This window comes from Melanotaenia boesemani, chromosome 1 (genome assembly GCF_017639745.1).
Source record: "Melanotaenia boesemani isolate fMelBoe1 chromosome 1, fMelBoe1.pri, whole genome shotgun sequence".
NCBI classification, from domain to species: Eukaryota; Metazoa; Chordata; class Actinopteri; order Atheriniformes; family Melanotaeniidae; genus Melanotaenia; species Melanotaenia boesemani.
In genome coordinates, this window is record NC_055682.1 from 29,995,608 (window position 1) to 30,009,866 (window position 14,259).

Here is a 14,259-nt window from a genome sequence, read left to right on the forward strand (position 1 = left end):
TCTCTCCATAGTCTGATGGTTTTATGGGTAAATTTATAGATCATCTTGAAGAACCTAACCAGCTTCCTAATAACAATATTAATATTACTGCAAATATGACCAACAGGAAATTTATTTTTTAGGTCCTAGGAGAAAGATAACAGGCATAAATTAATATTTAATTATGGTAGAACAATGTGGAAATAAAGGGCTCATGACATGTTTTTCAATGTTTTCTGACTCATCTGCAGTGATAAAACTATGTGTCATCACATTAAACACCCCTTTAAAGGAAAGTAAAAGCAGAAAAAAGAGCCATAAGTTTTAGTATTTTTATGTAGAAGGCACTCAATTATTATTATTTATTTATAAAGTTTTTTTTCTGCAACCTGGCCACTATGACATAACATAGTAGTCCCAAACCTGGGGTCCGGGACCCCCCAAAGGAAACTAAGACCACTTTGACCATTCAGAGCTATTGTGATTAAAAATTGAGAACATATCCACTAAAGTGTCCACTTATTTAATTATTCTTTTTAATCTGGGCATTTCGTTCACATGAAACTGCCTGAACTTTTTAAACCTGATCCCAAAGTGGATAAACGGAGGTCATCAAAATCTGCTATTTAATATTTTAACACATATATCCTTAGTCCAAATAAATAAATAAAAATAAGAAAACGCCACTCGTAGGGCTACAACTTGTGCATCCAATCAATCATCGTCTATTTATTGGGGTTTAGTGAGGTCAGTGAGTAGGTGGCGCTACAGCAGTGGAGCACTTCATCTCTATCCTGGAAACCTTGATTTTTCCTTCAACATTTAATCAATGACACATGTCTGAGAAACACCACAAAGCAGACGATTTGTCCCTATTTAAAAAAAAGTAAGGCTATATGTTATAAAGATACTCTACTTAACTTTTGCAATTTTCTTTGGCAAAATTCAGCATCCATCGTGCATCCTACTGTACTCCAGACAGTAAAAAACAGTCTTGTGTGTTTTTTGTTTCGTCTCTCCCTCCAATGTCTTCTAACTTTTGCTAAATCAACCACGGTGCGCATTCAAACTGACCATTTTATTTACACCTTCTTGCTAGCGTGAGACGTGTGCAAAGCGAAACTCAGCTGCAACATCACGCAGCGTCCTGGATGAAAATGTTGCATAGTGTAATTTTTCAGCCACGGGACACTGCTGGGCACTGACGGCTTCAGAAATGCACATAATAGATGTCACTGTGCCATCAAACGAGTCCAGAATGTGGAGTTTTAAGGTCTAAAAGTTATGGAATGGGTCTTTAAATATGACTCCATCGAAGGACAGGAATCAGCCAGGATAGAGCGTTTATAGTTGCATTTAGCAAGCATAAAATCAAACATATTATTAGCATGCGGTGGGGCAGAGGGTCCACAGTTTTTTAGTATTTGCATGAAGTGGGCCCTCACGAAAAATATTTCCTTGTTTGGTCTAATTCTCCATGAAGTGCATCCCAGCTAGCACATGCACACTATATTTTGGTGCAGAAGTTTGAAAAGCAGAAGCTTTTGCTCTGCAAATAATGAACACCTTATTATTGTAATATATAACTGCAGCTTTTCATCATGCCTTGTGAGGAATGGCTGAAATGTAAAGCTTGTAGAAGTCACAACAAGACATCAGCTGGTGGACAGCAAGTAAACATGTTAGCCACCAGGACTGTATCTTCTTAGCAGACTGATGGGCAAGACACACGTGAGGCGACGTCGCTCCTTCTCCATTGTTATCTTATATAACTTGCACAATGAGGTGAAAATCGATGCCCTCCTCAAGCCAAGTGACAGGCGACATTCGTACATGTGAAATATTGCGCTCGTTCACATAGACGTGCAAACGGGGGCTCACAACGCAACACAAGAAAATAGAAAAAGGTTCAGTTTTTATCGTTGGAACTGCAACCAACCAGCTAGGGCTTCATTGACTGACCAATGAGATGAGAGCAGGCCATACAGCGCAGTCTGCAAATACTTTCAACATGGAGAAGCAGATCATTTTAGCTGTATCTGATCCGCCATTAAATGGTGATATTCACCATGCTGTTTCCTTGTTTGTAAAATAGGATGATCCCAGGGTTGTTTTTTTTTTTTTCTTTTGTACAGTAGAGTCAACAGAAAGGTTTCTGTCAGTTTGAGCAAAATCTTCTGACTCTTCAATCTTCATGTCTTTTCTATTACAGACTGCTTTGAAAATGTCAAAATTCCCTCCAAGAACATAACCAATCAAATTTCTTGGAGAAAAGCAATCCGAGAGCGATTCTGCCGCTGTCCCTGCTGTTTGTCGCGTCCCCTGTGTTCGGTCTCACCTGGGTTGGCGATGAGTTTCGCCTGTCGCCGTCGGTGGTCCCCCTCTGTGTGTTGAGCCCATAACTGCCATTCATCTAGACAGGTCCAAACAAGCAATCCGGCATTCAGGCTAATTCCTGGCTACCATCAGACACTCACTCACTAGGCGCTGTCTAGCTGAATGCTAAACCGTCGGGAGACCGGCTCTCAGAACCTCGGTGCAAAACAGTCTGTGTTTACACCAGTTAAACTAGAAGTAGGCAGACTTTACTCGGCGGAAATCAACATCAACATTAATTTGGAGATTTGGTCTTGAAAGTTGATGGTTAAGTTGTCAGACTCCATTGTAACCTTTTCCAAAATAAACAATAGGCTATATTCCCATGACTGAGTGAACTTCAGAAGATGTTAAGGATGCAAAGCAAATGTAGAGGTTTCCAGTATTTAAAATTAAATAACTGGAAATGATTGTGTCAGGCGCAACTTAATGTGCACCACTGCAGTTCATCCAACAATGAAAAATAACAGGTATTATCTTAAGATGAATACCAGTAGATACATACAGTTATGTTTTTTTTTGTTTGTTTATTTGTTGTGTTAACTTCACAGACTTCCTCCCACACAGATCATTTAAAAACAGCACACAGCCTGCAGCTACCACATTACAGCTAGAGAGGAAGCATTAAAACAGCTTTCAGCCTTAGTTCAGGGATAAGATTTGACTGTCTCTGTCTTTCAGAACCAAAGATCAATGCATCTGATCATACCATCCTGTCACCGGACACCTCTAGCAAACCAGTTACCCTGAAGTGTAACCTCACAACTGCCCACACACCACACAAGGAAAGCTTTTGGATGAAGAATGGACGTGAGATCCCTAATACACGAATAGAGCGGAAGACCACTGACTACAGGTGACAAAAAGCTTTAAGAGGACAACTCATTTTCTATTGTTTACAGCAGTGGGATGATAAACAGAATCCATCAACAGTTAATGTGATACTTTTACACAAGCAAAAATAGTGAAGTTGTAATCTTGCATAGTCACATCGGTCTCAGTGGGGTCTGGAAAAATTCTTAGAGCACCTCACATAGACAAAAGCATTACTGATTAGCTGCAGCAGGAAGTGGGCGAGCTGAACACAACTGTGTACATGGAAACTGAGGTTTGTATTTCTGCTTGGTTGACTGATGGTAGGTACTTTCTTGTAAGTGGGACAGAGGCGATAAACCAGTGTACAGACATTTCCTCTTCTACCATATTTGGTATACCCAATTTGGGTATGCCCATTTTTTTTTTTTATTTATTTTTTTTTATATCCTATCCTATTAAAGCTATGTTCTTGTGGCCCAAAGGACAATGAAAAAAGTTCTTGCTTCTCGTGGAGTATGTAACAGCCTTAAACATGACATTGTTTGTCCTTGGGATGAACTTGATGCAACATATACTCCTGGAAACTGCTTTTAATGTTTTCCATTTGTTAATAATCTTTCTAAATGTAGAATGATGAACTCCCAGTGATTTGGAAATGGCATTATAATCCTTCCCAAACTGATTGGCAACAATTATTTTGTTGAGACAACTGCTGGTTTCTTTCCTCCTTGGCATTGTGGTAACACACATGATGACATAATGGTTTAATATGTTTATTTCTGTTCTTCTGAGGTTAAATTTCACTTCACAGTGATGTCAATTTCCAGTCCTCGAGAGTCACTGTCCTGCAAGTTTTAGATGTTTCTCTGCTTCAACACATCTGACACAAATTAATGGTTCATTGTGCAGAACCTGACAACAAGCTTTTAAATCAATTTGATTTGGAGGGAGAAAAAAAAATACAACATTATAATTTCCCTTTTAGATTGATAAAGAAATATTTTAATTTTAATTTAATTTAATTTGAATCAGGTGTGTTGGAGCAGCAAAGCATGAAAAACCTGCAGGACAGTGGCCCTCCACGACATCCCTGCTGTATGTTATGACTCTTTTCTAAATGTTCGTGGAAAATTCTTATATATGACATGTAACATGTTCTTATGGCTGGCAGAGTGCAATTAGTTAACCAAATTAGTTTGTATAATGAACATTTCTCCTGGCATAACTGCTCGTTCACAAGTGAACCACTCTAAATAACAATACACAACCATTTAAAAATCAAACAGCACACCCTGTTCAGCACAGTTCTGTTTAAATTTCAACTTTATTTCTTTACTTTTTTTTAAATATACAGGTTTACCTGTTTTTTGAACTACTTTTGTTATAATATAATTTTTGTATTGTATTTATTATTGCAGTTAAGGTAAATTGTCAAGCTTATGGCAGAGCTGCTAAACCCATTTTGTTGCCCTGTACTGTTGTATTTTGCAATGACAATAAACGATATGCTATACTATTCTAAGTACTAAATAAATATATGTAATCCAGAGTTTGTCACGACCACTGTATTTGATCCCCTCATTTAATAATCAAATTTTAAGTTTTAGGTACAGATTAAGTTTGGTGGTGAAGTAACTAGACTTTATCACAAATTAAATTTCAATGCAGTGATTTAAACTATCACAGCCAAAAATCAGAGCTTGATTTAGTCTTATTTATCTGTCGTGAAAGAAAAAAATAAGTCTATTACAGCCTAAAGTACCCACTAGTTGTTAATTCTTGCTGTCACACAGTATAATCATTGGAGCACAACGCTTGTGTCACCCCCATAGACACATCACATACTCTGTCTAGCCACAAGATAAGACCAACTGGTCACTTTCTTGTCACACTACATCAGTGATAGTTTGAACATTACAGCTAAAATGACTGTGGTGCTATTCCCTGAAGAAATGATTGCTGCAGTTTTGTAATATAAGAACTTAATACCACATTTAGTCTCCCTTGGCTTTGTAAGTCCTTCAGGCTGACACTGGAAAGTAATTACTTAGATTAAACTGATATTAGATGCCTCAGCCAGCTTGACTCTTTGCAGTGCAATTTACTGGTATGTGAAAGTTCTGGAATAAGTCAATGTTTTGTATTTTGTTGCAGAATCAATAAACCACGGGCAGATGACTCTGGGGAATACATGTGTGTTTATACATTTGACATGGCACCGAATGCAAATGCCACAATTGAAGTAAAAGGTAAGTTTACCATTGTATGATAACTTTAACTTACTCCGGCTGAATGAGAAATCTGGATCTGACATTCTGGATTTAAATTCCTCTATTGTGGATTTAAAGAAAGCTCTGCTTAAATTTAAGTTAATTTGTGATGATATGATAACGTCATTTGTGATTTACCACCGAGAAATAGAGAAAATGTTTGAGGAAACTTGACCTCCTAAAGCTGTGCTAAGAGAGTCCTTGTTGACAAAGATGTTTAAAGCCATGCAGTGCAGTGGTGATGACAGGGAGCATTCCTGAGGCTGTTGTCACTCTTGGCTTCCACTGAGTCTAGCAAAATGGACAGGCACTCCACATGCTCTACAAAACATGCAAAGCACAAGTCTCACCCGGAGGCATGCTTAAGCAGTCATTAAAAACAGGAGTTAGAGTTTTGTAAGTAAAATATAGCTTTTTATTTAATAGAATAACAGCAAAAGCAGTAAAAATTTAAGAAGCGAAGTTAATAAAATAGCAGGAAAGCTAACCAGAGAACTACTGTGCTGGTTTCATTCAAGCTGACAGTGAAGCAATCATCTTGAATAAGGAGTCTTCTTTGAGAAAGGGCAAGTCAAACTCTCTTCAAGAGAAACTTCCCTGTGTGTAGTGCTTAAGCCAATTTGCTGTGGCATGGCGATGGTGCATACTGAGCATGCCTCTGCCTCTTACTCCGCGGCTGTCTTGCAGCACTGCCTGATTGCATAACATGGGTAACGACCGTGTGTGTTCTGCTTTCACTGGATTGTGAGATGACGGCATTTGTCGCCATTCAAACTGAAGAACTCAAGCCATCACTAGGCTAGGCTGCAAGACGGCAGGTGTGTTGAGGCTTACTATCTGCCCTCTGAAGGAAAAGTCCGTAACTGAACTGATGATGCATGATTTTCACAATGACATCCACGATCAAAAAATATTAAAACAACAGCATCTCAGTTTCATGAGCCAGTACAGTTACTGGATATAAAAAAAGAATTACCTTCAGTCCTTTAATGCTTTTGTGATTCTGTAGAGGTGTTTGAGATCTTTTGTGACCTAGGTAGCAAGCCCACTGTTAAGCAAGCCAGCTTTTTACTGCGCTTCTGGCAGCAGTTCACTGAGATCCCTCGCCTACAGTGTCCTTGGCACACTCATCCTTGCAGGACTCAGCTCAGAGGCAACAGATGGAGGGTTCTGTGATGTTGTAGGATTAAGGCTCTGAATCCAGTCCCAGCCATCTCTGTGGCAGGAGAGGAGTTTATTGTCTGTGATACAAAGCTTACTACAGATACATATTTTTTAACATACATCCCAGAATTTACCTTTTTAAATAACAAATGTCATATAACAAGCTGATCATATTAAATTATAACTGTGGAGAGCTGATTTCATTTAGCAACTTCTTCAGATTATGTCCTAATCCCCTTTGAATTAAACTATGACCTTGCCCTATCTCACTCATCAATGTCCCATTCACATGCCACTTTACCTCTGTCTAGCGCACAGATTAATCAGTCAGGAGTGTGAAATGGAGGTTTCTGCCAGTTTTAGCACCACTCCTAGGGCTCTCTGTGTGCTGTCAGTCACTGACATAATACAGTCAGGATAAGGCACGAATGAGCTTGGCCACTCCCCTGCTCAGGGAGCACGTGTGCACCATAATTTCAGTGGAGTGATGTCACCAAAGAGCTCAGACCCCTCCTACTCTGTTATCCATGCTCCAGGCCTTCCCCTTGTTCTGCTCAGTTGCATGAAAGAAATAATTGTAATGTTGAGAATTAGTGGAAAAGCAAGACTAGTTCTTTTTTTTCTATATAGGTAGTTGTCAGCATTAAATAGGAACTGTAAGTTTCATATTGGACAAAGCCTGTTCTATTAATGGATCATTATGGCTTGGCAGTGATCCCAGATATATGCCTGAATTCAATTCTATAACCTTAGAGCTGGATTTTCAATATGACTTTATTCATTAATCAGAGCCATTTTATACCATTATGCTTTGGCTCCACATCTCTTTTGAGGAATTCACTGTAGAATTACTCTGAATGGGAACATCTGGAGTTTCTCATATCTTACCCCCCCCACCCCCCCTCCATGACCTCATTATGAATTGTAGTGAAATGCTTATAAATCTCATCCAGTGATATTCCTGCCTGCATGTGTTAGATGGGGTATGTAAACTATACATGTCCATATAATAACTGCAGCAAAAAAATCATGCTTTTTAGTTCAAGCTAATTCTGTTCAAAACAGATTTTTGCATGTAGTGATTATTCATTTCCTGTACAATGAGCTAAAAAGTCATATGTGTCTTAAGTTGATGTGGCATTTACTACCATAGAACTAGTATCTGAAACAAATCATTGTCTTTTTAGGCATTCACTTAAAAATCAGAGCCATGACAGACATATGTTCTGGTTTGTTCAGGTTTGAAAAGGAATATTCTTTTATTGCACCTACCACATGAGGTCACATCAGAAGACCATATTTACACAAAAGTGGTGAAGCTTTCTAAAATGTAACAGAAACATTCATCTTTACTCATCTTCACAGCCGCTCTTCCATGGAGACCATTTCAGGTGATGCTTTAGGGCCAGATGCATCTCATAAGTCTTGTGTAAAGTCATGGCTGAATTTTTTTCTATCTACTGCTAGGTGCATCTGCTGTAGATAATTTATTTGGACTTATTTAATCCTTGACCAGTTTCCCCAAAATTTAAAGGTCACACTGCATATCAGCAAACAGCACGTAAGAATCACCTTGTTGGTAAAACTGTGTTATCCTTAGCATTTTTCCCAAGTATGCATGTACCTGAAGACTCACAAGGCTGTAGCTGTTAAATGAACCTAAAATAGTCAATGTGATGAATTTGTTATTGTTTTGCTTCTCTTTTTTAATAAAATAAATGGCAACAAATTATGTGACTTTACAATGGGGTGCTAATAATTAGAGTTATGGAAGTCCATGCTTCTCATGAACTAGTTCAAAGTTCACCTCCCACAGGTTAGAATTAATTGTTCACCATTACACTTTTGAAATAGTTTAAAGTTTAGTTCATTTCTGTTTTTTAGGTTAGAAGTGAGAATGAAACTCTGAACCTGAAACACTAAACATGTCTCTAGTTAATCTTTCAGTACACTTATATGTATATTCTATAAACTTGTGATTTTATTTACTTTCTGAGTGTACTGCAAACAGTAAATCAAGACTCTGAAAAGTATTTCCTTTTTGCTTGTGTCTGTAATAAATTACAGAGTTCTAGTTTCACTTAAAATTTTTTCCTGAAAATGGGATTTGTAGTAGTTTGTAAGTGAGATCTATGTGAGATCCCCCCAAAACAAAAAAAAACAAAAACAAAAAACAAAGAAAAAACCAAACAAATGAACCACTTAAGTGAATCAATCCGATTTAGAGCCTCCTGATTACACTCTTCTGTCTTAGACATCCTAATAACAGATGCTTATATGACCTGACTTATTGTCATAGTCTAATAGGTAATCATTCATTTTTCATTAATTTCATCTGGCCATAGTTTAAAATGTTTCTTTGCCTCTGCAAGCTGAGCTATTGACAACTTTATTTACCTATTTTATTTTTGCAGCAAAACCTGACATCATTGGCCACAAACGAAGTGAAAATAAAAACGAGGGGGAAAATGCAACGCTTTACTGCAGGTCTGTCGGCTACCCACATCCCACTTGGACATGGCGAAAAGTGGATGGAACATCTTACAAGGTATATTTACATGTACCGAATATAGATAGAACCAAGAGATAAAACGAGAAACAAACAAACATATATGTGTTTATAGGGACAAGAAATGCATTTGCACTAAGAATTTTCTTATGTTTTCAATACCACTGACTGAGAAATGTCTATTGTGTTTCAGGATATTGATAATTCCACTGGACGTTTCTTCATTACAAACAGAGACAACTACACAGAGCTCAACATACTAAACCTGGATATAAACGCAGATCCTGGAATATACGAATGCAATGCCACTAATGTCATTGGAAACACTACTGAGACCACTATACTACGAGTGCGCAGCCATCTTGCACCACTTTGGCCTTTCCTGGGAGTACTGGCAGAAATTATTATCCTAGTAGTCATCATCGTTGTGTATGAGAAACGAAAGAGGCCAGATGACATCATTGACGGTAAGCACATTTGTTTCCGTTGAAAGCAGAAGAGACTCGCAAACAATCAACTTTTTTTTTTATCTATCAGATAAAAAAATATTGTATGCACAGAAATTACTTGATTTTTTTAAATTAACAATCTGAGAAGATTACATGTGAATGCATAAGATTCTCAGTTACAGGGATGGATAAAGATGTAAGTAAACTTTGAATCACAAGGATGCATCAGCTATCAGAGAAGACGGGGAGCGGAGGATTTGCTTCCTGCTATTGACAGGTTTAACAAAAGGAGAAGAAAGGGACATGGTCACCTATAAGTCGCATATTAGATGCATGCAAATATGACCTTTACAGATGCACATTAGGGGACGGGGGGGCCAGAGCTCACCCTTCAAAGAGTTGGCTATTTGTGTACTGAACTGGCAACTGATAACAGGACATTTGCTTGTGATATCAGAATGAGAGTGTTTCTAAATAAGAAGGGTTATCAGTCTCTACAGAAGCTTTCAGAAGATTTTTAATCCCACTATATAACTTAATTGGTTACCATTCTTTTCCCTCCCTTCTTTCCAAATGGAAACATAATCTAAATGGGTGGTAAGTGCGAGATCCTGCATGGTTATGGAGATTTCTTTTTTTTAAATTTTATTTTATTTCTGTCATTTTGTATGTTTTTACAAACCTACAGCCCATCCAGACCACTATGATCTTTAATGAGAAATGAGTTCAGTCAGCTACATGAAAACCTGGATAATTGTTTTAATTTCCATAAGCTTAAACTGTAAAATCTGGCATGCTTTCAGAAGCAGAGCAAAAGAATTTGTAATCAGTTTTGTTTTTCCCTTACGTTAAAATCCCAGCCTGAACCTAAAACTGTGCGATTTACAGCTTTTTATAGATATATAATTGAGTTAGAGTTGTATGTGAAAAAAAAAAAGTGTGTTGTCTTAACTAAAAAATCAAAATGAAAAACATAGGCCATTACAATCTCCAAATTGATCAAGTGAGCAGAACATGTGAACAAAGCTGTTCTAAAGCTTTTCAGACTTCCTCTTTGGGATATTTGTTTCTTATCTGCTTCTTATTTAAACTCAAACCACCATGCACTGATTAATGTTAGGTTGTGGTATGCCCTGCTTTGGCTAAAACACTGTTATGATTTAGATTGGTGTTCTCATTTATTCATTTTGATAACTAACTTAACATATGCAAGTACCAAAGTAACATCTCATCCATTCCGTATTTCTGCATCAACAAATTGTGCTTATGGGTCAGCAAATAATCCCATCGAGCAATATTAAGGTCATTAATCATGACTGCATTTTTTATCACAGTTGTATTCATACTGATATATCTTTTAAAATAACGTATGCAATGAAAACGCTGTTAGTACTGACAGAGTTTGATGTCAAGGAGATAATGTCCTTCCTGTGTTAAGCTTGACCTGTGATTGTACCGCTCATCTGACCAACACAGCACAGCCCTGCCCCCCCTTTCTCTCTAAAGCTCAGCAGACTCACTCACGACTTCTCATTGTTGCAGACTTAGCATTTTTTTTTGTCCTTTCACAAAGCATATTGCAAGAAATCTTGACACTTTTTTTTTTTAGGGAAACTTAAGTTGCTTCCTGCTGGAGAAAGTCCCCAAAACAGCTTTAGCAGCATGATGATTTCATTTTTAGCAACACCTCTCTGTCTTTCCTGCTCAGTCAGTGGCAACAGCATATTCAGATGGATGTTAACAGCTTAGGCTGGCTTACAGTAAAAAAAAAAGAAGCATTGAATAATCAATATTATAACTCTAAAATATAGTAGAAAGTGCATACAGAAATAGTGGGTATTACAATTTCCTCTAAAAGTACTAAGAAACCAATGTTAATCTGTGATCACCCAACTCTACTTTGAATCGCCAATAACTCTTTCTTAATCTAACAGTCATGTCATGTAAGACATTTTATCTTCTCCTACTGATAGCATTTAATATTATGGCATAAATGCTTAAATATCTATGCCAGGAAACCCTGATAATGTTTCATAGTATGTACAGATTCTCCCTCATTCAGGCCAGTAAAGTAGAGGTATTATTGAGCACTTGACTGAAAAGTACTGCTTAAACTGCTGTATATGTGACAAGTGGCCATGTCCAGAAAGACTAAAGGCATCTCTAGTTATAAAAGAGTCTCTTGGACCTCCACGCCCCTCATCTAATGTGAATCACTGCAGCTGGACAACAGCTGTGAGGCACACTCTAACACAGACTACACAAGTACATCCTCTTATCTATGCAGTCCAAGCAAAAGAGGATCCACTCATTTTCTCTGCCTTCATAATCCTGCTCAGGTGGGGCTGGAGCCTAACCTAGCTGCAGTCGGATCAGAGTATGGGTACACCTTGGACAGGTTGCCAGCCCATCACAGGACCAAGAGAGACACACACAACCATGCATGCTCACATTTGATCCTGTGGTTGCAAAATAATATTTAAATGAGAAATATTAAGCTAAATCAGCCTGCTATAAACTCAATAATCCTTCTGATGAGATGTTTCTTCTGTTTGTTCCTGTACATGGACACAAAGCACAAAATCACTCAGCATGAGCTAGAGTGACAGAAAAGAAATATATTATATATATATCTTATATTAGTTCATAATCCATGATAGTAGTTTAAGATGCTTCACAGTCAATATGATAATCCCTTACTTAGGATAAATGTCAACTTTAGTGTTAAGTGATGTTTTATATTATGTGATAATATATTTTATAAAAACTACCAGAAAAGCATTGTACTGTAATATTATTTCAATATTATTATTATTATTATTGTACTCCTTCTGCCTAACAAATTAGTCAGCTTGGATATTTCCATCCAAGAAACATCCATCTATACAATTAATAAAAGGAGTTAGATTGATAATTCTTCAAAAAGCAAGTAAAATGTTTTACTACATGTGCTTAAAATGCACACATTTAAACACACAGACTTACACAACAGTAAGGCTTGAGGTAAGCTTTTTGCATGGCCTCGAGTTTGGTTTCATCTACCAAAAAATAAAGCGATTATGGTAGATTACATTTGCTATGTTTATGCCATTCAAATCAGGATTGAGGACTCCTAGCTCATGATGCACAGCCTTTCTGAAATCTCCTTTCAGCATCCTCCTGTTCCCAGAGGTTTTGGCCCCTGTCTGTGTGTGTTATAAATTCTGGTCTCTTGATGGCTTAGCTGTGTTGGAACACTTTTTAACTCCACAGCCAAAGGCTCTGATGCAGAGGCTGTCATTTCTACCCTGTGTCTCAAAACTAAAATGACAGACTTTGCTGTGTGGTGACTAGTTAAATAAAAGCTAAATGTTATGTAATTTGACCAAAATATATGATTCTTTTTGTCATAGTGTACATTTCTTTAGCTGTAAATCACATTTAATGTGCTACATCGTTATAAAAAATCTCACACAGTAGAAATCTGTTTTATGTTATTGTGCGTCAGTCACGATACTAAACTTGTGATCATATGTGAGGTGTGAAAACAGTTTTATATGCTGACAGATGTACCTCTCTTCCTCAATGAACCACATTTTTTTGTCTAACATTATACCTGCCATGAGTTGCTCCATTTTAATGCCATGGAATGCTGATGATGATGCTTATCCCAGACTAATGATTGCATGGAAAATATCTCACTGTGAATGGTTTCTTACCTGTTGACACATTTCATCTGTTTGCAAAACACCAATCACCTTTTTGACTCCAAGGCTGCTTGGTTTAAAACTAACTTTTGACTAATGCAACAATACCAACCAGTTACTCACCCTATATTTTAATTATTGCATTGTGTCTGTGATGTTTATTGCACTGCCCTGTAGTGACAATTTTATATATTTGGCCCGCTGAGATAATTATGTACAACTGTAGGACACGTTAAGCTGAGAAAGCAATGAGGAGAAACATATTTTAATGCCAAGTCAGTCACTTCATCACATTCATGTAATAGCCCCTTTCAGAATCACCGTGAAACTGCAGATTGTAATTAAAAGATGGCTGTAAGTGAGCCATCTGTAACCCTCCTACACATATGCTTATTTGAAATAAATAGGAACCCCATGAGATACAGGTGAAATATTAGATTAAATTTACAATGTTCGGCTTTAAATCTGCTCTTTAAGGGACAATTGTTGTCATGTTTCAGCACCGTCAATGTCCACAAACTTTTAAAGATTATAGTTGTAAGAAGCCTCCAGTTCCACACCCCTGTAATTGCCAGGGTTCTGAAAGTAGGATGTCACATCCTAGACAAATCATATCTGACAGAAAATGACAAGACAGTGGTGAAAACAGCAAAACACAAGTTATTTGCAGTAGATGTGCTGAAACATGCAACACAAGCATTTTCCTGATATTTGACTTGTGTGCTATTTTTATCTTGTTTCTCCCCATGTCAAAGATGATGAGCCAGTTGGACCCATGTAAGTAACTAAGTATTACTATATAACTTACATGAAAACAGAGGGTGCTGTGATTTAAATTGTACCTGTTAATTGTACCTTGTAGTTACTATCACAACTGCTTTTTTTCGTAGGAAGACAAATTCAACAAACAACCACAAGGACAAAAACATTCGCCAGAGGAATACAAAATAAGCAATTTACTCAAGTAAGACACTGTTGCAGGGGATGGGGGACTAAATATAGAACTCACT

General features: G+C 37.4%; 1 protein-coding gene across 3 annotated transcripts in view; it reads left to right on the forward strand.

Annotated features, from left to right (window-relative positions):
• LOC121646039 (neuroplastin-like) overlaps window positions 1–14,259 on the forward strand; it is a 37,193-nt gene that overhangs the window by 21,761 nt on the left and 1,173 nt on the right. For 2 of the 3 annotated variants that reach the window (XM_041994944.1, XM_041995063.1), the window contains 6 exons: window positions 3,037–3,211; window positions 5,326–5,420; window positions 9,020–9,153; window positions 9,308–9,581; window positions 14,005–14,026; window positions 14,140–14,213. In XM_041994944.1, coding sequence (XP_041850878.1) covers window positions 3,037–3,211; window positions 5,326–5,420; window positions 9,020–9,153; window positions 9,308–9,581; window positions 14,005–14,026; window positions 14,140–14,200 — 761 coding nt within the window. In that variant the 3' untranslated portion in view covers window positions 14,201–14,213. The remainder of the gene's footprint in view (window positions 1–3,036; window positions 3,212–5,325; window positions 5,421–9,019; window positions 9,154–9,307; window positions 9,582–14,004; window positions 14,027–14,139; window positions 14,214–14,259) is intronic. The other variant, XM_041994992.1, reaches the window with a different exon arrangement.